General features: G+C 40.2%; 1 protein-coding gene across 1 annotated transcript in view; it reads right to left on the reverse strand.

Annotated features, from left to right (window-relative positions):
* Positions 1–27,977, reverse strand: part of MERTK (MER proto-oncogene, tyrosine kinase) — a 355,152-nt gene that overhangs the window by 307,226 nt on the left and 19,949 nt on the right. The window contains exons 2-4 of the mRNA XM_053711970.1: positions 11,573–11,960; positions 7,382–7,482; positions 2,347–2,520 (exon numbers count right to left, since the gene is read on the reverse strand). Of these exons, the coding sequence (XP_053567945.1) occupies positions 2,347–2,520; positions 7,382–7,482; positions 11,573–11,960 (663 nt within the window). The remainder of the gene's footprint in view (positions 1–2,346; positions 2,521–7,381; positions 7,483–11,572; positions 11,961–27,977) is intronic.

The following is a 27,977-nucleotide window of genomic DNA, read 5'->3' on the forward strand; positions in this document are numbered from 1 at the left end:
ACCAACTGGTACATATTTCTGTAAAAGACCTTAAAGGGACACTAAACCCAATTTTTTTCTTTCATGATTCAGAGCATGCAATTTTAAGCAACTTTCTAATTTGCTTGTATTATACATTTTTCTTCTTTCTATTGCTATGTTTATTTGAAAAAGCAGGAATCTAAGCTAAGGAGCCGGGGCATTTTTGGTTCAGCACCTGGGTTGCACTCGGGGATAGGCACGGACCAAGGCTGTGGCGGACATTTTCCAAGGTACAGACCTTAGTGAAGGACACCAAGGTACATTTCAATTTAAAAAACAGGGGGTCCCAGACTCCACCAATCCTAGGGGAGTCTGGGAACCCTGTTTAAATAGAATCTTGGAGGCTCCTGCTGCTGGGACACATGATACCGTCTGAGAATGATGGGAGTCAGAGCAGCCAGTTTAAAGAGCCTGCTGTTCTCTTTGTGCTGGGACTCACAGTGAATGTCTTAGCAGCCAGGGGGTCTGCATGCTGAGACCACCCAGGGGAGAGTAAAGGGTTAAAACAGGCTCTCTGCAGGGAATAGATCTAGGACAGCTGGTAACAATTCTGTCCTGCTTGGTGTCTCAGAATAATTGAGAGTCAGAGCAGCCAGTTTAAAGAGGCTGCTGGGGGGCTCTGCAACTCCTGACCAAGCACACCCACCTTGATGTTACTCGCATGATCATTGATCATCAGAGTTGGTTACATACTTGGTAAGGTAAGGTTTGTCAGAGTAGGCAGCGGTCTTCTACACACAGACACCAGCACCAGGCAGCCACACAGATCAAGGAATTGGTACGGGTCACGACTCACGGGTGATTAACACAGGCTGCACTGCAGGCAGCTTGCTTCTTCTCTCTCTCTCACTCACTTTCCCGCTACTGAGCTGTGTCACACGGGTAGCCCCAGCCCCACAAAACTTGGTGCCAGGTACGTTATGGAGGAGTCAGGACCAGCATTCATCTGTCCTACTCCTCCCTCCCCGCCACAAAACGGGCGGCGGACACTGCAAGAGCCAGTCACGGACACCAGAGTCCATGTACAGACACCAGAGTCCGTGTACGGACACCTTGCCTATCCCTGGTTGCACTTGCTGACTGGTGCTAAATGTAGCCACCAATCAGCAAGTGCTATCCAGGGCACTGAACCAAAAATGGGCCTGCTCCTTTGCATAGATTCCTGCTTTTTCAAATAAAGAAAGCAAAAGAACGAAGAAAAATTGATAATAGGAGTAAATTAGAAAGTTGTTTAAATTACATGCTCTATCTAAATTATGAAAGAAACAAAAATTGGGTTTAGTATCCTTTTAAGGGACACGAACGTCAAAATTTGAAAAAATAATTCTAGTAAAATGTGCATTTTAGACAGTTTTGCAATTTACTTCTATTATTAAATTTACATCTTTTTCTTGATATACTTTGTTAAAAACATAGCTTTTGTGCATGAGATTGTAGAGGTAGGCTCACCAGTGTGCACGTCTTCAGCATTATATGTACAACTTTGTTACAGATATTATTGCCAACACTACTAGCATCATGGAGGGGAAAAATCAAATACAGGAAACAAGGTCTCACTTTTGTCAACTGTCACAAATATACTTTTTTTTGTGCAAGGACAAGATGGCGTAAGTTGTAATCAGAATCCGGTCAAACATGAAAGTATGGTCTCTGATCACCCCACCATCCCACTAACTAGGTAACTGGGGTTAACAGAAAGGCAGAGCCCAGCCATGCTGCCACCAGTGCCACGGGTTTGAAAGAGATTTATTGCACTTTTTAAGGATTCCTCCCCCCCACCTCTGCTTAGAGATCCTTAAAAAGTGCCCCAGGCAATGCATGGCATTCTGGCTCTGGGTCCTTTGTTGGAAGGGAACTTACTTGTTGGGTAATAATAGAACCGTAATTAAGCTGCATTTTGGGTGTTGCTAGTATCAGGCAAAAACAGGGCTATAAGTAAGTCTGGTCCTGACACCTTACCTTAGTCGCGGCATCACCACATTCCTGACGGGTCGCAGAACAGAGCTGATGGCCTGTCAGAATTTTCAGCCTCCCTTCTTCCCTTTGCTAAGTTGAGGCTAGAAGCGCCCCTCAGAATTATGCGCCCGGGGCAACCGCCCCTGTTGCCCCCCCCACGCTACGCCACTGCGTGTACGTTACTAGGCCTACCACATGGTAAGGAGTTAACAAAGGATACCAACAGAAAGAGGTAAATGTGATAAGATAATGAATTGGAAAGTGTTTGTTTTTTCTAAATTTGTAAGCTTTATTTGAATCATTAAACTTTAATTTTAAACTTACATTTTCCTATTTTTATGTTTCATGTTTTTATTGTTCTGTACTTACCCAGCACTGTCAGAACAGCTGGTGATAGCTCTGGAGTGTTATTAACTTTTCTACTATTCCGAAACCAGAAAATGGTTACAGGTTCTGGAGGTCCAACAGCTTCACAGGTGAGATTGAATGGCATATTTTTGATGACACTGAAGCTCTCTGGCTGCCGAATGAAATATGGTAGACCTATGTAAAAAGGATAAACAATTTATGATATGCCCTCAAAAGTCTCCGGAGCCTACCTAGGTATGGCTTACAACAAAATATTTAAATATATAGTCACAATTGTGCTTCTGTGCCACTCCAGATGAGGACACAGCAGGTGACCAAATGAGCAGGCATACCTGTGTATGACCCAAATCATTTGCAGAATCCTTATCGGACGTATAATAGGGGTCCAACTCTGACTTTATGTTTAAACCTTTTAAATATCACAACTTTAGTAAGAAGTGAGGAGGATGACAATTTAAGGTCCTCCAGGAGGGTTCCCCTTCTGATGTGGAACCTGGGGGCCCCAGCAATTAAGCGGGAAGAGGAGATTGCAGTTACCTTCCCCACCGCTGCAGTGGGAACTTCCCATGATGTCACCATGTGCATGTGTGATGATGTCATGAGGAAGAAGGAAGTCCATGCAGCTGCAGAGATGAAATTGTTAGTGAGATGTGACTGGGGAGGAGGGATTTTAAAGCCCACACTTCAGCCCCCAGACCACGTACTGGGACAAGAGCCCTCATTTAAAGGAGATGAGGCTGAAGCACCACTCAATGTGGTGTTTTCCATGAGGGGTAGAGGACTCTAAAGCAGACTCCATCTTACCCCTATTTGTTCTAGAGGATCAAGTGACCCCTCAATTAAAATGATGAGTCACTTGTCTTCCTAAAATGCAACTGCCCTCACCAGGTATTTTCTAGTGGTGGGGATAGGAGCTATTACAAAACCCCTATCTTTTCCCTCCAATTTTATTATAGAACAATTAAGTAAAAGAGGGAAATCCCCTCACACCACCCCTCTAATTTTAAGGTGATTACAGTGGTAATGAAAAATGAAACAAGAATTAGCACAGGGGTGTGAAAGGGTTAAACACATAGTAAAAGGAGGGAATTTGTTTACAAATAAAATGCTCTAAAAAATAAAAGCATTTTATTTTTACACTAAGTGTCCCTTTAACAAACAGCCAAGGTGTTTGTAGCCTTGTATTTTGCATATTATTTGATCAGAAAAGTGAAAGTAACATAAAGGTATTTTTTTGTTCAGTATAGGAATTTTTCTTTAGTCGATACATTCAAGAGGCAACGTAAGGCCACGTAACCAGTGACATTATGTGGCCAATGTCATACTGTCTACACATGTTAACAGGGCTAGTGGTAGAAACTCAATTTAAAAGGAACAGTGTACTGTAAAACTGGTTTCCCCTTAATGTTCCCAATGACTTGATATACCAGCTGCGGAGTATAAAATGTATGAGAAATTGTTCCTTTTTTTTGGAAATAGGTGGATTTGCTCTTTGAAACCACAACTCATTAAAATAAGAGATCAGACATCCTTATCTTATCATTCAAATGCTTCCTTTTCTTTCCTTTGTTTCTGTACAATACTTAGAAAAAACTATTGAAAATTAACATTTCAGAAAAGTATCTCTTTCACTCCCCACTGGGTGTAATTTCTTCTGCTGGCTGTGTTTACATAGCTTGTCAATAGCCTAGTATAGAAAATCCAGTATAGGTAGGGATACTACAAGCAACATCAGTTATTTTAAAATGATGATATAAAGGTAAAGGAACTATTTGTAAACAATTTAATACACTACAGCAGGTAAAATGGATAATTGGGAGAACATATGAGGATAAACTGTCCCTTTAACCCCTTGGAAGCAGCACTCTTTGACAGCAACATCAGAGGAGGCAGAATCATTTTTCTTTGTTTTATATAAAATTGAGCATGTTAAAATGTATAACAGTGTTTACTTTTTCTTTTTTTTTTTAAATTAATGTCCATGGTTTTTTTTTTGCTTTTCTGCTTGTAGGGCATGTCCCTCTCTGACAGTTATAGCTATGGCTGGAAGTTGTCCCTAGGTTGTGAACAAATCTGTATGTTAGTTTTTTACATAAAAACAGGGTTTTAACATGTTTAAATAGTGCTATACAGATTATTTTTTTGTTATTTTAATGCCCTTTTATTTAGAGACACCAAAATCATAGTGAAGGTTTACCTTAACAAACTACATTAAAGTGAATGTAAAGTTTAATTAAAAAGTGCATGGTTTTGAAAAATACTCATAAAAACAGGGGCACTTTCATTCATTTAACTTTACATTTAAGGGTTTTTGTTAAATACTTACATCTTTCCTTATGACTGCAGACCGGCTATCCCCAGCTTGCTTCTCATGCTGTATTTTGCATATCGATGATGAATCCGGCTTCCTCCAATCATTGCGTGGCCTCACCAGCTGGAAGCCTTGGGGTGCACGCAATGATTGGAGGAAGCCGAATTCGTCATTGCTGTGCCAAGTACAGCAGAAGCTGCGGGCGGAGTATCGCCGGTCTGCTGTCATAAGGAAAAAGGTAAGTATTTTTTAAAAAAAAAAAGCTTAAATGTAAAGTTTAATAAATGAAAGTGCCCCTGTTTTAAAGAGTATTTTTAAAAATGGAGCACTTTCTCATTAAACTTTGCATTCACTTTAACTCTGTTGGAGCTCTACAAATAGCTGAAAATTGATTTGTTTCAGAATAAGTTGCTGTAACTAAACAAGAGCATTTTAATTTACACACTAGAATGTTCCTTTGAAATCTACAGTGGAGATTTATATAGACATATTGATAGGGATAGGCAAGCATGGAAAAGTGCAGATGCTGGGTCAATAGAAGGTAAACCCCTAGAAAACTTCTATGGCCATATTGTTATTATATGTTGTGTCTAGCTGAAATTATAATTGTATTATTTCAAAGGTTTTAAGTGCACAGTCCATGAGCTGTTGCTCTAGATCAGCGTTTTTCAACCAGTGTGCCGTGGCACACTAGTGTGCCTTGAGAGATCCTCAGGTGTGCTGCGGCAGACTGACAACAGTGCGGGGGTGTCCCTCTTTGAAATATTGGGAGGTATGTGACAGGCTCATCAGGCATTATTTACAACCATGACATTGACATTCATTCACAGACAATCATTATGATTGTTTGTGAATGAATGTCAATATGTCATGTATAGTTTGTAGGAGGCATGGCATGACAGCACAGTACTGTGTGTGTGTGTGTGTGTGTGTGTGTGTGTGTGTGTGTGTTACATGAGTGTGTGTGTGTATATATATATATATATATATATATATATATATACTGTATATATATCCTGTATTAGGCTACAATGTGTGATTTTGTAAAATTTTGGGATGGTGGTGTGCCACAGGATTTTTTTAACGTAAAAAAGTGTGCCACGGCAAAAAAAGGTTGAAAATCCCTGCTCTAGATGACTAGCCTTATCCTTAACTGGAGCACAAAGGGGGTGTTCCAAGAGTACAACTTTGACTAGCCCCTTTGAAAGAGTTAAACACTTATTAATAATTGATGAGAAGTTGTTTAAAAAAAAAAAAAAAAAACGTAAAGAGAACATTTTATTTTTACACTAGAATGTGCCTTTAAATGTAAGAATATAAGGCCACAACTAATTAGTTATACAAATGGTAACTAATTAATACTATTAAATTATGAACAAAAAAATTACTAAATTGTTTTTTGATTTACCAAGTGGATAAATTGCAACAATATTAAAGGGACATTTAAGTGCTCCTGTGAAAATAAAGAGTCTACGCATCCTTATAAAATTGCAGGTTTTTAAAGTGTAAAGACAGAAATAACAATGTAAATATCAGACTTTTTCCATCTGCAATGTGATCTTTTAACCAACAAAAATCCAGAGAGAAAAAGCAAATAGTTACTTATTAGAAACATTTTAAATAAAATAAAAAATAAAAAACGACAACTCCCTGGTTGCATAAGTCTGCACAACCTTTCACAATGGGGGCTCTAGTTGTGTTCGCATATAACCAATCACATTGTTGATCATGCCTATAGGTAAATAGCATACACATGACATCAATAAAAGTGATTCTGATTAAACCCAGATTAAAGTCATTTCATGCTGTAGGATTTGATTGAATGTCTGGGATTGCATCCTACTGGGATAGCCATGGTCCGCAAAAATTTGTCAAACTGTGAGAGCAAATTGTTGAAAACTACCAATCAGTAAAGGCATATAAAACAATATCAAAGGCAATGAATGCACCAAGGAGCAGTGCTAAAACCATCTTCAATTAACCCCTTAATGACCACAATGTACCCTGTATGTCACTGGTCGTTAAGGGTTTTTTCAGGACATAATAGCACAAGTCTAGCAAGAACACGCTATTAATGCCCTCCCTCCAGAAGGCTTTGTGGAATAGAGCAGTCTCAATGCTGCTGGCAGCAAGACCGCGCTATAAAACAATCAAGTCCCAAAAAAAGGCCAGTGACATACAGGGTACGTCGCTGGTCCTTAAGGGGGGTGGATAAAATTTATTTTTTTTTAATGATTTATTATGTAACTTTTAAACTGAAAAAATATAACTCATCTGCTTCATATTGTGCAAGCTAATCCTCAGTGCAAGGTACAGCTGTGTTACTGATCTATGAAAGTGCACTGCCTTTGTCACAGGCTGCAATAATGTGTGCGTATCAAAATGGCGGCCGCGGCGCCCTGTATAAAATTGTAGCTTTACCAGCTTTCTGTAATAGGTTAAAATAAGAGAACGACTTTAAAGAGAGCTGCAGTTACAGGAGAGCAAACAATAGCATGATGGGTAGTAACCACATTACTGTAGTTGTACTCAGCAGTTATATGTCCCTTTAAGTTATTTATTGCAGGCTTACTTTGTCAGCCATTTGCATTTTCTTACAATTGCAGTTTGGAATATTGCTTAAAACTTTATTGTAAACAGCGCAGCTTTCACAAAGAAATTTCATGAGGTAGTAAATAATGCTTTATAAAGATTATACTTCATCAGATTAAACTATTTTCTTACCTTCTACTTCAATGTTGATTGGATCTGAAACAATTTCATTCTCTTTCATTTTTAATTTACACGTGTATGACCCATTGTCTGACCTCTTCACGTCTGAAATGCTTTAAGGAAATAAATGAAATGTTAAATAAGCTGCTTTATTCTGATTCAAAAAGCACAACATTTTTATTTACAGTATTTCTTATTTGTATTATTACAGAACCTTTTTGTCTGATATTCAATCTACATACAGAAAATGTAAGCTGTGGAGTAATTTACTTAAAAATAGTTCTGTTTAGAATCCTTTTTTTTTTTTTTTTTTTTTTTACAAAAAGGATTTTGTACTAACAAACAGTTATAAACTGTGAGGGGTATTTTTCAACCTTTCAGAGAAGCTTATTTAAAGGGACACTGTACCCAAAATATTTATTTCGTGATTCAGATTGAGCATGAAATTTTAAGAAACTTTCTAATTTACTTTCTAATTTACTTTATCAATTTTTCTTCGTTCTCTTGCTATCATTATTTGAAAAAGAAGGCATCTAAGTTTTTTTTGTTTCAGTACTCTGGACAGCACTTTTTTATTGGTGGATGAATTTATCCACCAATCAGCAAGGACAAACCAGGTTGTTCACCAAAAATGGGCCGGCATTTAAACTTACATTCTTGCATTTCAAATAAAGATACCAAGAGAATGAAGACAATTTGATAATAGGAGTAAATTAGAAAGTTGCTTAAAATTTCATGCTCAATCTGAATCACAAAAGAAAATTTTTGGGTACAGTGTCCCTTTAAGGGACACTCAAGTCAAATTAAACTTATGATTCAGAAAGAGCATGTAGTTGTAAGACACTTTCAAATTTACTTCCATTATCATATTTTGCATAGTCTTTATTTACACTTTCTGGGGAACAAGATCCTACTGAGCATGTGCACAAGCTCATAGGTTATACGTATACTAGTCCATGATTGGCTGATGTCTGTCATATGATACAGGAAGCTGGAAAATAGGTGAAAAAATGTGTCAGAAAAAAATCTACTGCTTATTTGAAATTAAGAGTAAGTGCTATTGCATTGTCTTTTTATTATGTACTTGTTAATTATGTAATTCTACTGCATTGAGTGGTCCTTTAAGGATTTATCAGCTTAAAGGATTACTTTCTGTTATAATTTTTAAGCTAAACAACTAACATATTAAAGTTAATAAACATTAATTAAAACCTACTGACCTATATTTTCTCCAAAACGAAGTTTCATAACATTCTAAAAGTTATATATTTTATTTGCCGATGATGTCACGTTATCCTGCCCACTATTTTCAGCACTGCATGTTCAAAATACTTAAACCAATAACTTTGTGTTTAAAGCGCCATTTTGAAACCTAGGTATTGTAAGCGGATTGGTACAGAGCAAAGAATACCCACGGAGTGGGTTTGGAAAACAATTAAATTTGCAGACAAGATTTCTGATATACGTTAGAGATATGTTAATGAAATGCTATTGATAAAAAGCGTATTTGGGGTAGTTAGTTAGTAACAGGCATAGAAAATATTTACTTACAGTGGCCCTTTAATGTTCAATAGACCTTAAAGGGACGTAAAACTGCAACAACAAAAAAATGCTCTAATGTGTTTGAGCATTTTATTTTACTGTTCCTTGTACTGACTATGGAGGTTGATTTGAATTTTTTATACCATGTATATAAACCCCGATATGCCCTTTTCAACTTCTGAATGATCACATTACAATAACACTATTTTCGTATATTGGGAAAGTCACTGATATGATGCCTCAATTCCATTGACTTTGGTGACCACAATCCACTAACCATAAGTTATCAACTTTATATCAACAACAGATCAAAGGCTCTTGATAATTGCTCAACACCCACAGAATGAACGATAACATGCTTCCCATCCCATACAAGAGAATGATCTTGGCCACAGAACTGCGCATGTTTAAACTAGAAAAACAAGATGGCGCTGCCCATGCCAATAACAGCAATGGTTCTTATTGATGACAATTGAATTGCCCCATATAACAAACGATGCAGAACACATCATCATCATCAATTACATGAAATGAAAAATGTTAACATATGAATAAAATATATCAAACAAATAACGATAGTTGTGAAAAGGATACTCTATCCAATTGCAAAACATGTACTTAATTAACCCCATTAACCCACTATAAAAGGAGTCACTCACTGATAGGGGCTATGCTACTGATGAGAAGTGGAGCAGACGCAGACTTTCATTATTATTTGACGTAACGGAGAAATGGAGATTGAATCTCGTGGGAGTTATCACACTTTAATGAGTTTCACTTGGCAAACTGGTGATCGTTTTGAGAAAAAAAATGGCCAATACTGTTTTTCCAATACGAAAATAAAATGTAAGAAACATCGGCATTGGTCCCTATGTGTTTAACCCTTGTACAAGGGTTAAATTAAACACATAGCCAACTCCAGAGCAGTAATGCTAGCTGTGGGCCAATGACAAGAGGCATATGTTTGCAGCCACCAGCTATCTTCCAGTAGAACACTGCTACTACTGAGCCTATGTATGTATGTATGCTTTTTAATAAATGATACAATAGAACAAATTAATTTGAGAATAAAAGTAAAATGAAAATTCTCTTACAATTGCATGCTCTATCTGAATCATGAAAGCTTAATTTTGTAAAGAAAAAAACAACAGCTTTTCTACAGGATTAGAGTACACGCCTGTATGATAAATGTTAAAATATAATTAAAAGGGCATTAATGTAATTATATGATGCATCAAAAAGAGAGCATTTTTAAATACATTACAGTATTTTGTTATATATCAACCAGATATTTCCATGATGTATGTATGTATATATATATATATATATATATATATATATATATATATATAGCATTTCTATCATAAATTGTGCTCAAGTGAAATCTATAGCACAAAGAATCTGTATGTTTGCTCGAGTGCTAGTATTGCTCAAGCGCAACTTACCAGGGCTGAAAGTAAACAGTGATTTCCAATGTAAAGTTACCAGAAGCTACCAATTATATCTTATACAAATGCAAATTATTAAGACAATGGTCCTTCTGCATAAATATCCCTTATAATACAAGTGTTGACATCGACACCATTGTATAATATGAAAGGATAATACCAATTTGCATGCACAAAATTACACTTTTCTCTTCCAAGCAAGACTTGTAAATGAATACATTAATTAGTCATACATTTGAGCTGGGGCATTATGGGTATACAGCACGTGTGTATAATGTGTGTATAATTTTAATTTGCAGTGGTTTTGGTCTCGAAACAAGATTATATATATGAATACCTTGCATAAAAGTGGCTGCAGCTTTTCCCATTAACAAAAATGGGCTTTTAAATATTTCTCACATTTAAAAAAGTGCTTAGTAAAAAGGCACCATGTCTACCATTGAAAATAATGAGATTATATCTTGCAAAACTGTAGTATCTCACTGTACTGATCACCGTCCTGTAAGCTTGGTTGGTAAAGTTAGATATTACATAGTCTTGCTAAAGATAATCCCTTTATTACTCATTCCCCAGTTTTGTACACTGTTATAGAAATACACTTTTTACCTCTATGATTACTTTGTATCTAAGCCTCTGCAAACTACCTCCTTATTTCAGTTCTTTTGACAGACTTGCATTTTAGCCAATAAGTGCTCACTCCAGGGTAACTTCATGTGCATGAGCTCAATGTTATCTATATGAAACGCATAAACTAATGCCCTCTAGTGGTCAAAATGCATTCAAAATAGAGACAGTCTTCAAGGTCTAAGAAATTTGCACATGAACCTCCTAGGTTTAGCTTTCATCTAAGAATACCAAGAGAACAAAGCAAAATTGGTTATAAAAATAAATTGGAAAGTTGTTTAAAATTACATTCCCTATTTAAATCATGAAAGTTTTTTTGGACTTGACTGTCCCTTTAAGAAGCACAAGCGTATTGAGATTTCTCTAGTTCTGAAGTTTTCTAACCTGGAAATAATCAACATTTAATTTTTTTGAGACACATACCTTGCAATATAAAGCTGGAAAAAAAAAATCTCTAAAGATTTTGCACGATTTCTTTACATTGCCACAAATTTTTGATCATTATTCTGAAATAGTAATAGATTTCCAATAACGAATACACTTAAAAATCATTATACAGATAACATGAATAATGAAACACACATCATACCTGCAAGATGACAACATAGTGGCCATTTCATTATGTTCAATCTCAAAAGACTGGATGGAAATGCGTTCTGATGACGGTAGTAACATGCCGTCCTTCCACCAGGTAATCTGTTCTCCAATATAAATCTCAGGAACCACAACTGAACAACTAAACTTCACATCCTTATGCTCAGAAAGTGCAATATTCGATATAGTTCGGTTAAATCTAATAACATTAGGAGGTGAGGTTGGTAGTGTTTCCGTTATTTTTTTTACTTTTGTGTAATGCCATTCGCGTTCATGAGCAGTAGCAGTCTCTGATGAAAGCCATTCCTTCAGCGCCAGAGAGGTATTTAAGGGTTGTGAAGAGATTTGTGATCCAGTTACTTCATACACTATCTGATCATTTTCTGCAAACAAAAAAAAAAGTTAAAAATGAGGAGTGGATATAACAAAGATTTAGCAGCACAGTCAGTTTATATATAAAAAAAGATTTCTTGGGTTAGACAATTTCTTTACAGAAGACATTAAAGGCACATGTAACTCAAGACACTCTGCAGTACAAAGGGTATTAACTCCTTAACCACCAAGGACGTACAGGGTACGTCCTACAAAAACTGGTAGTTAATGACCAAGGATCTACCCTGTACGTCCTCAGGGGTTTCAAGCGGTAGAAGCGATCGTGATCGCTTCCAGACGCTCTCAGGGTATTGTAGTGATGCCTCGATATTGAGGCATCCTGCAATACCCTCTGGTAAGCAACCGATGCAGAGAGGGACACTCTGTTGGTGCGGTGAGAGGGATAGGAGGGTGGCGGGTGGGCGGCCCATCGCTGGAGGAGTTCCGGTGTAAGAACCAGGAGCGTGCGTGATGGGGCGGAAGCGCGTGGAACCGCTACAATATGGAACATCTTAGGTGAAGGAAAAAAGGGAGAGGGCAATAGTAAAGATTTGGGAAAGGGATCTGGGAGGAGGAGGGGGTAGGGTATTGAGGGGGGTCAGCTACACTATAGAAAAAAACAGAATTTATGTTTACCTGATAAATTACTTTCTCCAACGGTGTGTCCGGTCCACGGCGTCATCCTTACTTGTGGGATATTCTCTTCCCCAACAGGAAATGGCAAAGAGCCCAGCAAAGCTGGTCACATGATCCCTCCCAGGCTCCGCCTACCCCAGTCATTCGACCGACGTTAAGGAGGAATATTTGCATAGGAGAAACCATATGGTACCGTGGTGACTGTAGTTAAAGAAAATAAATTATCAGACCTGATTAAAAAACCAGGGCGGGCCGTGGACCGGACACACCGTTGGAGAAAGTAATTTATCAGGTAAACATAAATTCTGTTTTCTCCAACATAGGTGTGTCCGGTCCACGGCGTCATCCTTACTTGTGGGAACCAATACCAAAGCTTTAGGACACGGATGAAGGGAGGGAGCAAATCAGGTCACCTAAATGGAAGGCACCACGGCTTGCAAAACCTTTCTCCCAAAAATAGCCTCAGAAGAAGCAAAAGTATCAAACTTGTAAAATTTGGTAAAAGTGTGCAGTGAAGACCAAGTCGCTGCCCTACATATCTGATCAACAGAAGTCTCGTTCTTGAAGGCCCATGTGGAAGCCACAGCCCTAGTGGAATGAGCTGTGATTCTTTCGGGAGGCTGCCGTCCGGCAGTCTCGTAAGCCAATCTGATGATGCTTTTAATCCAAAAAGAGAGAGAGGTAGAAGTTGCTTTTTGACCTCTCCTTTTACCGGAATAAACAACAAACAAGGAAGATGTTTGTCTAAAATCCTTTGTAGCATCTAAATAGAATTTTAGAGCGCGAACAACATCCAAATTATGCAACAAACGTTCCTTCTTTGAAACTGGTTTCGGACACAGAGAAGGTACGATAATCTCCTGGTTAATGTTTTTGTTAGAAACAACTTTTGGAAGAAAACCAGGTTTAGTACGTAAAACCACCTTATCTGCATGGAACACCAGATAAGGAGGAGAACACTGCAGAGCAGATAATTCTGAAACTCTTCTGGCAGAAGAAATTGCAACTAAAAACAAAACTTTCCAAGATAATAATTTAATATCAACGGAATGCAAGGGTTCAAACGGAACCCCCTGAAGAACTGAAAGAACTAAATTGAGACTCCAAGGAGGAGTCAAAGGTTTGTAAACAGGCTTAATTCTAACCAGAGCCTGAACAAAAGCTTGAACATCTGGCACAGCAGCCAGTTTTTTGTGAAGTAACACCGACAAGGCAGAAATCTGTCCCTTCAGGGAACTTGCAGATAATCCTTTTTCCAATCCTTCTTGAAGGAAGGATAGGATCCTAGGAATCTTAACCTTGTCCCAAGGGAATCCTTTAGATTCACACCAACAGATATATTTTTTCCAAATTTTGTGGTAAATCTTTCTAGTTACAGGCTTTCTGGCCTGAACAAGAGTATCGATAACAGAATCTGAGAACCCTCGCTTCGATAAAATCAAGCGTTCAATCTCCAAGCAGTCAGCTGGAGTGAAACCAGATTCGGATGTTCGAACGGACCCTGAACAAGAAGGTCTCGTCTCAAAGGTAGCTTCCAAGGTGGAGCCGATGACATATTCACCAGATCTGCATACCAAGTCCTGCGTGGCCACGCAGGAGCTATCAAGATCACCGACGCCCTCTCCTGATTGATCCTGGCTACCAGCCTGGGGATGAGAGGAAAGGGCGGGAACACATAAGCTAGTTTGAAGGTCCAAGGTGCTACTAGTGCATCCACTAGAGCCGCCTTGGGATCCCTGGATCTGGACCCGTAGCAAGGAACTTTGAAGTTCTGACGAGAGGCCATCAGATCCATGTCTGGAATGCCCCACAGCTGAGTGACTTGGGCAAAGATTTCCGGATGGAGTTCCCACTCCCCCGGATGCAATGTCTGACGACTCAGAAAATCCGCTTCCCAATTTTCCACTCCTGGGATGTGGATAGCAGACAGGTGGCAGGAGTGAGACTCCGCCCATAGAATGATTTTGGTCACTTCTTCCATCGCTAGGGAACTCCTTGTTCCCCCCTGATGGTTGATGTACGCAACAGTTGTCATGTTGTCTGATTGAAACCGTATGAACTTGGCCCTCGCTAGCTGAGGCCAAGCCTTGAGAGCATTGAATATCGCTCTCAGTTCCAGAATATTTATCGGTAGAAGAGATTCTTCCCGAGACCAAAGACCCTGAGCTTTCAGGGATCCCCAGACCGCGCCCCAGCCCATCAGACTGGCGTCGGTCGTGACAATGACCCACTCTGGTCTGCGGAATGTCATCCCTTGTGACAGGTTGTCCAGGGACAGCCACCAACGGAGTGAGTCTCTGGTCCTCTGATTTACTTGTATCTTCGGAGACAAGTCTGTATAGTCCCCATTCCACTGACTGAGCATGCACAGTTGTAATGGTCTTAGATGAATGCGCGCAAAAGGAACTATGTCCATTGCCGCTACCATCAACCCGATCACTTCCATGCACTGAGCTATGGAAGGAAGAGGAACGGAATGAAGTATCCGACAAGAGTCTAGAAGTTTTGTTTTTCTGGCCTCTGTTAGAAAAATCCTCATTTCTAAGGAGTCTATAATTGTTCCCAAGAAGGGAACCCTTGTTGACGGGGATAGAGAACTCTTTTCCACGTTCACTTTCCATCCGTGAGATCTGAGAAAGGCCAGGACGATGTCCGTGTGAGCCTTTGCTTGAGGAAGGGACGACGCTTGAATCAAAATGTCGTCCAAGTAAGGTACTACAGCAATGCCCCTTGGTCTTAGCACAGCTAGAAGGGACCCTAGTACCTTTGTGAAAATCCTTGGAGCAGTGGCTAATCCGAAAGGAAGCGCCACGAACTGGTAATGTTTGTCCAGGAATGCGAACCTTAGGAACCGATGATGTTCCTTGTGGATAGGAATATGTAGATACGCATCCTTTAAATCCACCGTGGTCATGAATTGACCTTCCTGGATGGAAGGAAGAATAGTTCGAATGGTTTCCATCTTGAACGATGGAACCTTGAGAAACTTGTTTAAGATCTTGAGATCTAAGATTGGTCTGAACGTTCCCTCTTTTTTGGGAACTATGAACAGATTGGAGTAGAACCCCATCCCTTGTTCTCTTAATGGAACAGGATGAATCACTCCCATTTTTAACAGGTCTTCTACACAATGTAAGAATGCCTGTCTTTTTATGTGGTCTGAAGACAACTGAGACCTGTGGAACCTCCCCCTTGGGGGAAGTCCCTTGAATTCCAGAAGATAACCTTGGGAGACTATTTCTAGCGCCCAAGGATCCAGAACATCTCTTGCCCAAGCCTGAGCGAAGAGAGAGAGTCTGCCCCCCACCAGATCCGGTCCCGGATCGGGGGCCAACATTTCATGCAGTCTTGGTAGCAGCGGCAGGTTTCTTGGCCTGCTTTCCTTTGTTCCAGCCTTGCATTGGTCTCCAAGCTGGCTTGGCTTGAGAAGTATTACCCTCTTGCTTAGAGGACGTAGCACCTTGGGCTGGTCCGTTTCTACGAAAGGGACGAAAATTAGGTTTATTTTTTGCCTTGAAAGGCCGATCCTGAGGAAGGGCGTGGCCCTTACCCCCAGTGATATCAGAGATAATCTCTTTCAAGTCAGGGCCAAACAGCGTTTTCCCCTTGAAAGGAATGTTAAGTAGCTTGTTCTTGGAAGACGCATCAGCCGACCAAGATTTCAACCAAAGCGCTCTGCGCGCCACAATAGCAAACCCAGAATTCTTAGCCGCTAACCTAGCCAATTGCAAAGTGGCGTCGAGGGTGAAAGAATTAGCCAATTTGAGAGCATTGATTCTGTCCATAATCTCCTCATAAGGAGGAGAATCACTATCGACCGCCTTTATCAGCTCATCGAACCAGAAACATGCGGCTGTAGCGACAGGGACAATGCATGAAATTGGTTGTAGAAGGTAACCCTGCTGAACAAACATCTTTTTAAGCAAACCTTCTAATTTTTTATCCATAGGATCTTTGAAAGCACAACTATCCTCTATGGGTATAGTGGTGCGTTTGTTTAAAGTGGAAACCGCTCCCTCGACCTTGGGGACTGTCTGCCATAAGTCCTTTCTGGGGTCGACCATAGGAAACAATTTTTTAAATATGGGGGGAGGGACGAAAGGAATACCTGGCCTCTCCCATTCTTTATTAACAATGTCCGCCACCCGCTTGGGTATAGGAAAAGCTTCTGGGAGCCCCGGCACCTCTAGGAACTTGTCCATTTTACATAGTTTCTCTGGGATGACCAACTTGTCACAATCATCCAGAGTGGATAATACCTCCTTAAGCAGAATGCGGAGATGTTCCAACTTAAATTTAAATGCAATCACATCAGGTTCAGCCTGTTGAGAAATGTTCCCTGAATCAGTAATTTCTCCCTCAGACAAAACCTCCCTGGCCCCATCAGACTGGGTTAGGGGCCCTTCAGAGATATTAATATCAGCGTCGTCATGCTCTTCAGTATCTAAAACAGAGCAGCCGCGCTTACGCTGACAAGTGTTTATTTTGGCTAAAATGTTTTTGACAGAATTATCCATTACAGCCGTTAATTGTTGCATAGTAAGGAGTATTGGCGCGCTAGATGTACTAGGGGCCTCCTGAGTGGGCAAGACTCGTGTAGACGAAGGAGGGAATGATGCAGTACCATGCTTACTCCCCTCACTTGAGGAATCATCTTGGGCATCATTGTCATTATCACATAAATCACATTTATTTAAATGAATAGGAATTCTGGCTTCCCCACATTCAGAACACAGTCTATCTGGTAGTTCAGACATGTTAAACAGGCATAAACTTGATAACAAAGTACAAAAACGTTTTAAAATAAAACCGTTACTGTCACTTTAAATTTTAAACTGAACACACTTTATTACTGCATTTGCGAAAAAACATGAAGGAATTGTTCAAAATTTATCAAATTTTCACCACAGTGTCTTAAAGCCTTAAAAGTATTGCACACCAAATTTGGAAGCTTTAACCCTTAAAATAACGGAACCGGAGCCGTTTTAAACTTTAACCCCTTTACAGTCCCTGGTATCTGCTTTGCTGAGACCCAACCAAGCCCAAAGGGGAATACGATACCAAATGACGCCTTCAGAAAGTCTTTTCTAAGTATCAGGGCTCCTCTCACATGCGACTGCATGCCATGCCTCTCAAAAACAAGTGCGCCACACCGGCGCGAAAATGAGGCTCTGCTTATGCTTTGGGAAAGCCCCTAAGGAATAAGTTGTCTAATACAGTGCCTGCCGATATTATTATATCAAAATACCCAGATAAAATGATTCCTCAAGGCTAAATATGTGTTAATAATGAATCGATTTAGCCCAGAAAAAGTCTACAGTCTTAATAAGCCCTTGTGAAGCCCTTATTTACGATCGTAATAAACATGGCTTACCGGATCCCATAGGGAAAATGACAGCTTCCAGCATTACATCGTCTTGTTAGAATGTGTCATACCTCAAGCAGCAAGAGACTGCACACTGTTCCCCCAACTGAAGTTAATTGCTCTCAACAGTCCTGTGTGGAACAGCCATGGATTTTAGTTACGGTTGCTAAAATCATTTTCCTCATACAAACAGAAATCTTCATCTCTTTTCTGTTTCTGAGTAAATAGTACATACCAGCACTATTTCAAAATAACAAACTCTTGATTGAATAATAAAAACTACAGTTAAACACTAAAAAACTCTAAGCCATCTCCGTGGAGATGTTGCCTGTACAACGGCAAAGAGAATGACTGGGGTAGGCGGAGCCTGGGAGGGATCATGTGACCAGCTTTGCTGGGCTCTTTGCCATTTCCTGTTGGGGAAGAGAATATCCCACAAGTAAGGATGACGCCGTGGACCGGACACACCTATGTTGGAGAAATAGGTATAATACATTTTTTATTTTTTTAAATAAGCCTAACTAGCTGCCAGTACCTAAGATGGCCACAAATAGGTAGAGGGTAAAAGAGTTGTTTGTGGGGGGGGGATCAGGGAGGTTGGGGTGTAAGGGGGATCCTACACTGAAGAAACTTTATAAAATAAAAAAAAAGAAGCCTATTTTAGTACTGGCAGACTTTCTGCCAGTACTTAAGATGGGGGTGACCATTGGGGGGTGGGGAGGGAAGTGAGCTGTTTGAGAGGGGTCAGGGGGGAGGCTGATCTCTACACTAAAGATAAAATTAACTCTACATGCTACCTAATTAACTCTTCACTGCTGGGCATAATACAAGTGTGGTGCGCAGTGGCATTAAGCGGACATCTAATTACCAAAAAGCAACGCCAAAGCCATATATGTCTGCTATTTCTGAAGAAAGGGGATCCCAGAGAAGCATTTACAACCATTTGTGCCCTAATTGCACAAGCTGTTTGTAAATAATTTCAGTGAGAAACCTAAAGTTTGTGAAAAAGTTAAAGTTTCTTTTTTATTTGATTGCATTTGGCGGTGAAATGGTGGCATGAAATATACCAAAATGGGCCTAGATGAATACTTTGGGTCGTCTACTAAAAAAAATAAAAAAAATATAATTATATATATATATATATATATATACACATACACACACACACGTGAAAGATTATTCAGGGAATCCTGATAGATATCAGTGTTACAATGTAACTATCGCTGTAAACATTTGGTATTTCTAAACTCAGGACAACATTTTTAAACTATTTAGCATGGGTGTTTTTTGGTGGTTGTAGATGTGTAACAGATTTTGGGGGTCAAAGTTAGAAAAAGTGTGTTTTTTTTTAAAATTCATCATATTTTATAAAAAAAAATTATAGTAAATTACATGATATGATGAAAATAATGATATCTTTAGAAAACATAATTTATGCTTACCTGATAAATTCCTTTCTTCTGTTGTGTGATCAGTCCACGGGTCATCATTACTTCTGGGATATAACTCCTCCCCAACAGGAAATGCAAGAGGATTCACCCAGCAGAGCTGCATATAGCTCCTCCCCTCTACGTCAGTCCCAGTCATTCGACCAAGAATCAACGAGAAAGGAGTAACCAAGGGTGAAGTGGTGACTGGAGTATAATTTAAAAAATATTTACCTGCCTTAAAACAGGGCGGGCCGTGGACTGATCACACAACAGAAGAAAGGAATTTATCAGGTAAGCATAAATTATGTTTTCTTCTGTTATGTGTGATCAGTCCACGGGTCATCATTACTTCTGGGATACCAATACCAAAGCAAAAGTACACGGATGACGGGAGGGATAGGCAGGCTCATTATACAGAAGGAACCACTGCCTGAAGAACCTTTCTCCCAAAAATAGCCTCCGAAGAAGCAAAAGTGTCAAATTTGTAAAATTTGGAAAAAGTATGAAGCGAAGACCAAGTTGCAGCCTTGCAAATCTGTTCAACAGAGGCCTCATTCTTAAAGGCCCAAGTGGAAGCCACAGCTCTAGTGGAGTGGGCTGTAATTCTTTCAGGAGGCTGCTGTCCAGCAGTCTCATAGGCTAAACGTATTATGCTACGAAGCCAAAAAGAGAGAGAGGTAGCAGAAGCTTTTTGACCTCTCCTCTGTCCAGAATAAACGACAAACAGGGAAGAAGTTTGGCGAAAATCTTTAGTTGCCTGCAAGTAGAACTTGAGGGCACGAACTACATCCAGATTGTGTAGAAGACGTTCCTTCTTTGAAGAAGGATTTGGACACAGGGATGGAACAACAATCTCTTGATTGATGTTCCTGTTAGTGACTACCTTAGGTAAGAACCCAGGTTTAGTACGCAGAACTACCTTGTCTGAGTGAAAAATCAGATAAGGGGAATCACAATGTAAGGCTGATAACTCAGAAACTCTTCGAGCCGAGGAAATAGCCATTAAAAACAGAACTTTCCAAGATAACAATTTTATATCAATGGAATGAAGGGGTTCAAACGGAACACCCTGTAAAACGTTAAGAACTAAGTTTAAACTCCATGGCGGAGCAACAGCCTTAAACACAGGCTTGATCCTAGCTAGAGCCTGACAAAAGGCCTGGACGTCTGGATCTTCTGACAGACGCCTGTGTAACAAGATGGACAGAGCTGAAATCTGTCCCTTTAATGAGCTAGCTGATAAACCCTTTTCTAAGCCTTCTTGTAGAAAAGACAATATCCTAGCGATCCTAACCTTACTCCAGGAGTAACCTTTGGATTCGCACCAGTATAGATATTTCCGCCATATTTTATGGTAAATCCTTCTGGTAACAGGCTTCCTAGCCTGAATCAGGGTATCAATAACCGACTCAGAAAAACCACGTTTTGATAAAATCAAGCGTTCAATTTCCAAGCAGTCAGCTTCAGAGAAGTTAGATTTTGATGTTTGAATGGACCCTGTATCAGAAGGTCCTGTCTTAGAGGTAGAGACCAAGGCGGACAGGATGACATGTCCACTAGATCTGCATACCAAGTCCTGCGTGGCCATGCAGGTGCTATTAGAATTACTGATGCTCTCTCCTGTTTGATTTTGGCAATCAATCGAGGAAGCAGCGGGAAGGGTGGAAACACATAAGCCATCCCGAAGTTCCAAGGTGCTGTCAAAGCATCTATCAGAACTGCTTCCGGATCCCTGGATCTGGACCCGTAGCGAGGAAGTTTGGCGTTCTGGCGAGACGCCATGAGATCTATCTCTGGTTTGCCCCAACGTCGAAGTATTTGGGCAAAGACCTCCGGATGAAGTTCCCACTCCCCCGGATGAAAAGTCTGGCGACTCAAGAAATCCGCCTCCCAGTTCTCCACTCCCGGGATGTGGATTGCTGACAGGTGGCAAGAGTGAGACTCTGCCCAGCGAATTATCTTTGATACTTCCATCATTGCTAGGGAGCTTCTTGTCCCTCCCTGATGGTTGATGTAAGCTACAGTCGTGATGTTGTCCGACTGAAACCTGATGAACCCCCGAGTTGTTAACTGGGGCCAAGCCAGAAGGGCATTGAGAACCGCTCTCAATTCCAGAATGTTTATTGGCAGGAGACTCTCCTCCTGATTCCATAGTCCCTGAGCCTTCAGAGAATTCCAGACAGCGCCCCAACCTAGTAGGCTGGCGTCTGTTGTTACAATTGTCCAGTCTGGCCTGCTGAATGGCATCCCCCTGGACAGGTGTGGCCGATAAAGCCACCATAGAAGAGAATTTCTGGTCTCTTGATTTAGATTCAGAGTAGGGGACAAATCTGAGTAATCCCCATTCCACTGACTTAGCATGCATAATTGCAGCGGTCTGAGATGTAGGCGTGCAAAAGGTACTATGTCCATTGCCGCTACCATTAAGCCGATCACCTCCATGCATTGAGCTACTGACGGGTGTTGAATGGAATGAAGGACACGGCATGCGTTTTGAAGCTTGGTTAACCTGTCTTCTGTCAGGTAAATCTTCATTTCTACAGAATCTATAAGAGTCCCCAAGAATGGAACTCTTGTGAGAGGAAAGAGAGAACTCTTCTTTTCGTTCACTTTCCATCCATGCGACCTTAGAAATGCCAGAACTAACTCTGTATGAGACTTGGCAGTTTGAAAGCTTGAAGCTTGTATTAGAATGTCGTCTAGGTACGGAGCTACCGAAATCCCTCGCGGTCTTAGTACCGCCAGAAGGGCACCCAGAACCTTTGTGAAGATTCTTGGAGCCGTAGCCAATCCGAATGGAAGAGCTACAAACTGGTAGTGCCTGTCTAAGAAGGCAAACCTTAGGTACCGGTGATGATCCTTGTGGATCGGAATGTGAAGGTAAGCATCCTTTAAATCCACAGTGGTCATGTACTGACCCTCTTGGATCATGGGTAAAATTGTCCGAATAGTTTCCATTTTGAACGATGGAACTCTTAGGAATTTGTTTAGAATCTTTAAATCTAAGATTGGCCTGAAAGTTCCCTCTTTTTTGGGAACCACAAACAGGTTTGAGTAGAACCCTTGTCCTTGTTCCGACCGCGGAACCGGATGGATCACTCCCATTAATAACAGATCTTGTACGCAGCGTAGAAACGCTTCTTTCTTTATCTGGTTTGTTGACAACCTTGACAGATGAAATCTCCCTCTTGGGGGAGATAATTTGAAGTCTAGAAGGTATCCCTGAGATATGATCTCTAGTGCCCAGGGATCCTGAACATCTCTTGCCCAGGCCTGGGCGAAGAGAGAGAGTCTGCCCCCCACTAGATCCGGTCCCGGATCGGGGGCTCTCGATTCATGCTGTCTTTGGGGCAGCAGCAGGTTTCCTGGCCTGCTTGCTCTTGTTCCAGGCCTGGTTAGGCTTCCAGCCTTGCCTGTAACGAGCAACAGCTCCTTCCTGTTTTGGTGCAGTGGAGGTTGATGCTGCTCCTGTTTTGAAATTCCGAAAGGGACGAAAATTAGACTGTCTAGCCTTAGCTTTGGCTTTGTCTTGGGGTAGGGCGTGGCCCTTACCTCCTGTAATGTCAGCGATAATTTCTTTCAAACCGGGCCCAAATAAAGACTGCCCCTTGAAAGGTATATTAAGTAATTTGGACTTAGAAGTAACATCTGCTGACCAGGATTTTAGCCACAGCGCCCTACGTGCCTGTATGGCGAATCCTGAGTTCTTAGCCGTAAGTTTGGTTAAATGTACTACGGCCTCCGAAATGAAAGAATTAGCTAGTTTAAGGACTCTAAGCCTGTCCGTAATGTCGTCTAGCGTAGATGAACTAAGGTTCTCTTCCAGCGACTCAATCCAAAATGCTGCCGCAGCCGTAATCGGCGCGATACATGCAAGGGGTTGCAATATAAAACCTTGTTGAACAAACATTTTCTTAAGGTAACCCTCTAATTTTTTATCCATTGGATCTGAGAAAGCACAGCTATCCTCCACCGGGATAGTGGTACGCTTAGCTAAAGTAGAAACTGCTCCCTCCACCTTGGGGACCGTTTGCCATAAGTCCCGAGTGGTGGCGTCTATTGGAAACATCTTTCTAAATATTGGAGGGGGTGAGAACGGCACACCGGGTCTATCCCACTCCTTAGTAACAATTTCAGTTAGTCTCTTAGGTATAGGAAAAACTTCAGTACTCGCCGGTACCGCAAAGTATTTATCCAACCTGCACAGTTTCTCTGGTATTGCAACGGTGTTACAATCGTTGAGAGCTGCTAAGACCTCCCCTAGTAATACACGGAGGTTCTCCAATTTAAATTTAAAATTTGAAATATCTGAGTCCAATCTGTTTGGATCAGAACCGTCACCCACAGAATGAAGCTCTCCGTCCTCATGCTCTGCGAGCTGTGACGCAGTATCAGACATGGCCCTAGCATTGTCAGCGCACTCTGTTCTCACCCCAGAGTGATCACGCTTGCCTCTTAGTTCTGGTAATTTAGACAAAACTTCAGTCATAACAGTAGCCATATCTTGTAATGTTATCTGTAATGGCCGCCCAGATGTACTAGGCGCCATAATATCACGCACCTCCCGGGCGGGAGATGCAGGTACTGCCGCGTGAGGCGAGTTAGTCGGCATAACTCTCCCCTCGCTGTTTGGTGAAATTTGTTCACATTGTACAGATTGACTTTTATTTAAAGTAGCATCAATACAGTTAGTACATAAATTTCTATTGGGCTCCACCTTGGCATTGGAACAAATGACACAGATATCTTCCTCTGAGTCAGACATGTTTAACACACTAGCAAAAAAACTTACAACTTGGTTATAATCTTTTTTAGCAAAAACGTACTGTGCCTCAAAGAGGTACTAAACGATTAAATGACAGTTGAAATAATGAACTGAAAAACAGTTATAGCATCAAACTTTAAGACAACACAACTTTTAGCAAAGGTTTGTTCCCATTAGTAAAATAACAATAATTAAATTTGACATAAAAAATACAAGCAACGTTTTTATTCACAGTCACTATAAGAATTCTCACAGCTCTGCTGAGAGAATTTACCTCCCTTAAAAGAAGTTTGAAGACCCCTGAGATCTGTCAGAGATGAACCGGATCATGCAGGAAATATAAAAGTAACTGACTGGAATTTTTTGATGCGTAGCAAAGAGCGCCAAAAACGGCCCCTCCCTCTCCCACACAGCAGTGAAGAGAAACGAAACTGTCACAAATAAAAGCAAAAAAGGCTGCCAAGTGGAAAATAATGCCCAAATATTTATTCACACAGTACCTCAGCAATGTAAACGATTCTACATTCCAGCAAAAACGTTTAACATGATAAATAGTTATTAAAAGGATTAGTGACCTTTAACAGAGTAGTTCCGGTGAAATACCATCCCCAGAATACTGAAGTGTATACATACATGTCATTTTAACGGTATGGCAGGATTTTCTCATCAATTCCATTCAGAAAATAAAAACTGCTACATACCTCAATGCAGATTCATCTGCCCGCTGTCCCCTGATCTGAAGCCTTTACCTCCCTCAGATGGCCGAGAACAGCAATATGATCTTAACAACTCCGGTTAAAATCATAGTAAAAAACTCTGGCAGATTCTTCCTCAAACTCTGCCAGAGAAGTAATAACACGCTCCGGTGCTATTGTAAAATAACAAACTTTTGATTGAAGTCATAAAAACTAAGTATAATCACCATAGTCCTCTCACACATCCTATCTAGTCGTTGGGTGCAAGAGAATGACTGGGACTGACGTAGAGGGGAGGAGCTATATGCAGCTCTGCTGGGTGAATCCTCTTGCATTTCCTGTTGGGGAGGAGTTATATCCCAGAAGTAATGATGACCCGTGGACTGATCACACATAACAGAAGAAAGTCCATTTAATGGTGAGAAAAACAGTATATAAAATGAGTAAGAGGAGAATTACAGCTAAACAAAAACACCACAAAAATGTAAAAATAGCCCTGGTCCCTAACGGCAAGAAAATTGAAAAATGGTCTGGTCACTTAAGGGTTAAAAAAAGCTTAGCCTTGAACACAAAGATCTGCACTACTGAACATATATTGTAGGGTGTTATACCATTTATCATGACCAAAACTGATATACCAGCTACGCTCATCATGTCTGCATTTGTTCAAAACACTAATATTCTAGTCTTGCCAACCTAATTTGCTTCATCCTCTGTAATCATGAAACAAAAATCTCTCCCCCTCCCTTATTAGCTGCACAATTGACAACTGCAACATTCTTCCCCTAAAAAATCTTTCCCCAAGGTGATCAAACTCTCTTCCTGTTCATCTTCTGCTGTTCCTCTTTGCAGATAATTCAGAGTAGTGGAAACAGCACACCTGTATCTTCCTTCAGTGGGGCACGGAGCAACAGACTTGCCAAGTCTCACCAATATCCATAAATTTCAAAAGAACTCCAGCCACCAACTTCTTTAAAAGACCTTTATTCTTTTATCTTGGGTCCCATTTATAATACAACGTTTCAAGTCTGCACTAGGCTCTTAGTCATGACTAAGAGCCTAGTGCAGGCTTGAAACGTATTATCAATGGGACCCAAGATAAAAGAATAAAGTTCTTTTAAAGAAGTTGGTGGCTGGAGTTCTTTTGAAATTTATGCCTCTTTGCAGATCCCTGCGTTGTCTTCTTTCATGCTCAGACCATGTCTGAATCTTTTTCCACCAGAGTCCTAAAGGTCCTCAAAACATATTTTCACTTCAGCATTATGCTAATCCTGATATGTATGACTCATTCACTATTTCCCCTGAAGGAGTAAAGGGGTAATCAATATCATATTTTCTATCACCTTCTCAACTTAAAAAAGGGAAAACCGCTGGGTTAAATAAAGGTTATGTACTACTGCCCACCAAGAGGTTACATCACGTTTGTATGTTTATGACAACCAAGTGGTTATATCACTATTTGTGGCGAGAGATTCAGCCCGGTTGGATATCCCTTGTAAGAATTATTTTTGTTTGTTATATACATCTGGCTAAATCAAGGGGTTAAATCACTAGTGTATTGTTGTTACTGGTGCATGTTATAGGCAATTAGTGGGATAATTGTCTGCTGCATGTTTTAGAATTCAAGGGGTTATATTACTTATATATATTTTGCATGTTAGTTGCAACCTGAGTTTTTTTCAGTCATGAGGGAACCAGCCTGGGGGAAGGTCCCTCAGACTAATTCCTTGTGCTTGGGTTCCTTAGTGCAGCATTAACTTTACCCTAGCCTCTGCATAGTCAATTGTGTTAAAATCTTAAGGTGTTTACTATCCCTGTTTAAAAGGCCTTTTTAAGGCTTTAACCACCCCTTATCTCTAAGACCTACCTCCCTGTGTGTGCCCTATTTAATAGCAGACACAGAGATCAAACCACTAAAATATCCAATTTGTGTTAAAAATACTCCTAATTATTCCAGAGTGCAGTATTATTATATATATAGTGCTCGCCAAATGTGATGAAAATCTAGGAGCCAGGTATCTTTCAGTGTGTGTGTGTATGTTTTATAAAATTAATATATATATATATATATATATAATAAAATAAAATATGGATGGGAGAGGGAAGGAGGGAAGGGACGCTACACTACAGACAAATGGGAATCAGGGTGGGGGGGGGCGACATCTACGAGACACCATTAGAAGGGGGAATGTTAGAGAGCTGTTTGGGAGGGATCAGGGAGGTGGGAGGCTAAGGGGAATCCTACACTTCAGAAAATAAATATAAAAATTATTTAAAATTAAAAAATAAATTAAAAAATTAAAAAAACGTCAAAGTGGATGCATGTATCAAGGATGTTGGAAGTTTCTTTTAAAAATATTAAAAATTGGCTGATATGTTATTCTATAGCAACACAACAGAAATATCTTGTAATTACAAGGTGTTTACTGTTCCTTTAAGTTTCAAATGAACTCTTGGAAGTAAAAAAACAATGGTAAGAAGTTTTTATCTAAGTAGAACAAAGGTGAACTTTATTACTTTTGCTGATCCAAGACACACAGTTCACATCATCAGGGTGTGAATGTGCATGAAGGCATTCTCAGAGAACTTACATGATCTATGGGTTTTCCTATTTGTAAAACAATATAATGTTCAGCAGCATAATCATATTTATGTTTTATGCTGCCACTCTCATCCCCCCACTCTTAGCAATTTTAGATTTGCCTTGTTTATGTTTCTAACAGCTGAGCAATTGGTTATTAACTCATTCCTGACAATAATACACACATAGGTTACAATGATTTATACACCTTCTGCCAGTAACCCACACGTCACACAGAGCAGTTATGTTCACTAACCCAGTGTTTAACCCCTTTTCTGACAGTAACACATATAATGCAGTTTGTCTATTATATTACCAGAAACAATCATAGCACTAGATTATAAGTGGAGCTCAATTGATAATACGTGGTACCTTATTTTGCACTCATCTTCGCACAACCAATAATGCACAGTATTTTTAACACCCCAGATACTTATATAGCATGCCACTGTCTTTCATGCTTATTGTGCTTGAAGTATGTCTTCGGTTAACTATTGTTATGGTCAGGGGCTAGACCTCATTGGGCCCTAGGGCAAAGGCTATGGAGGGCCCCCCA

This window comes from Bombina bombina, chromosome 4 (assembly GCF_027579735.1).
Source record: "Bombina bombina isolate aBomBom1 chromosome 4, aBomBom1.pri, whole genome shotgun sequence".
NCBI lineage: Eukaryota > Metazoa > Chordata > Amphibia > Anura > Bombinatoridae > Bombina > Bombina bombina.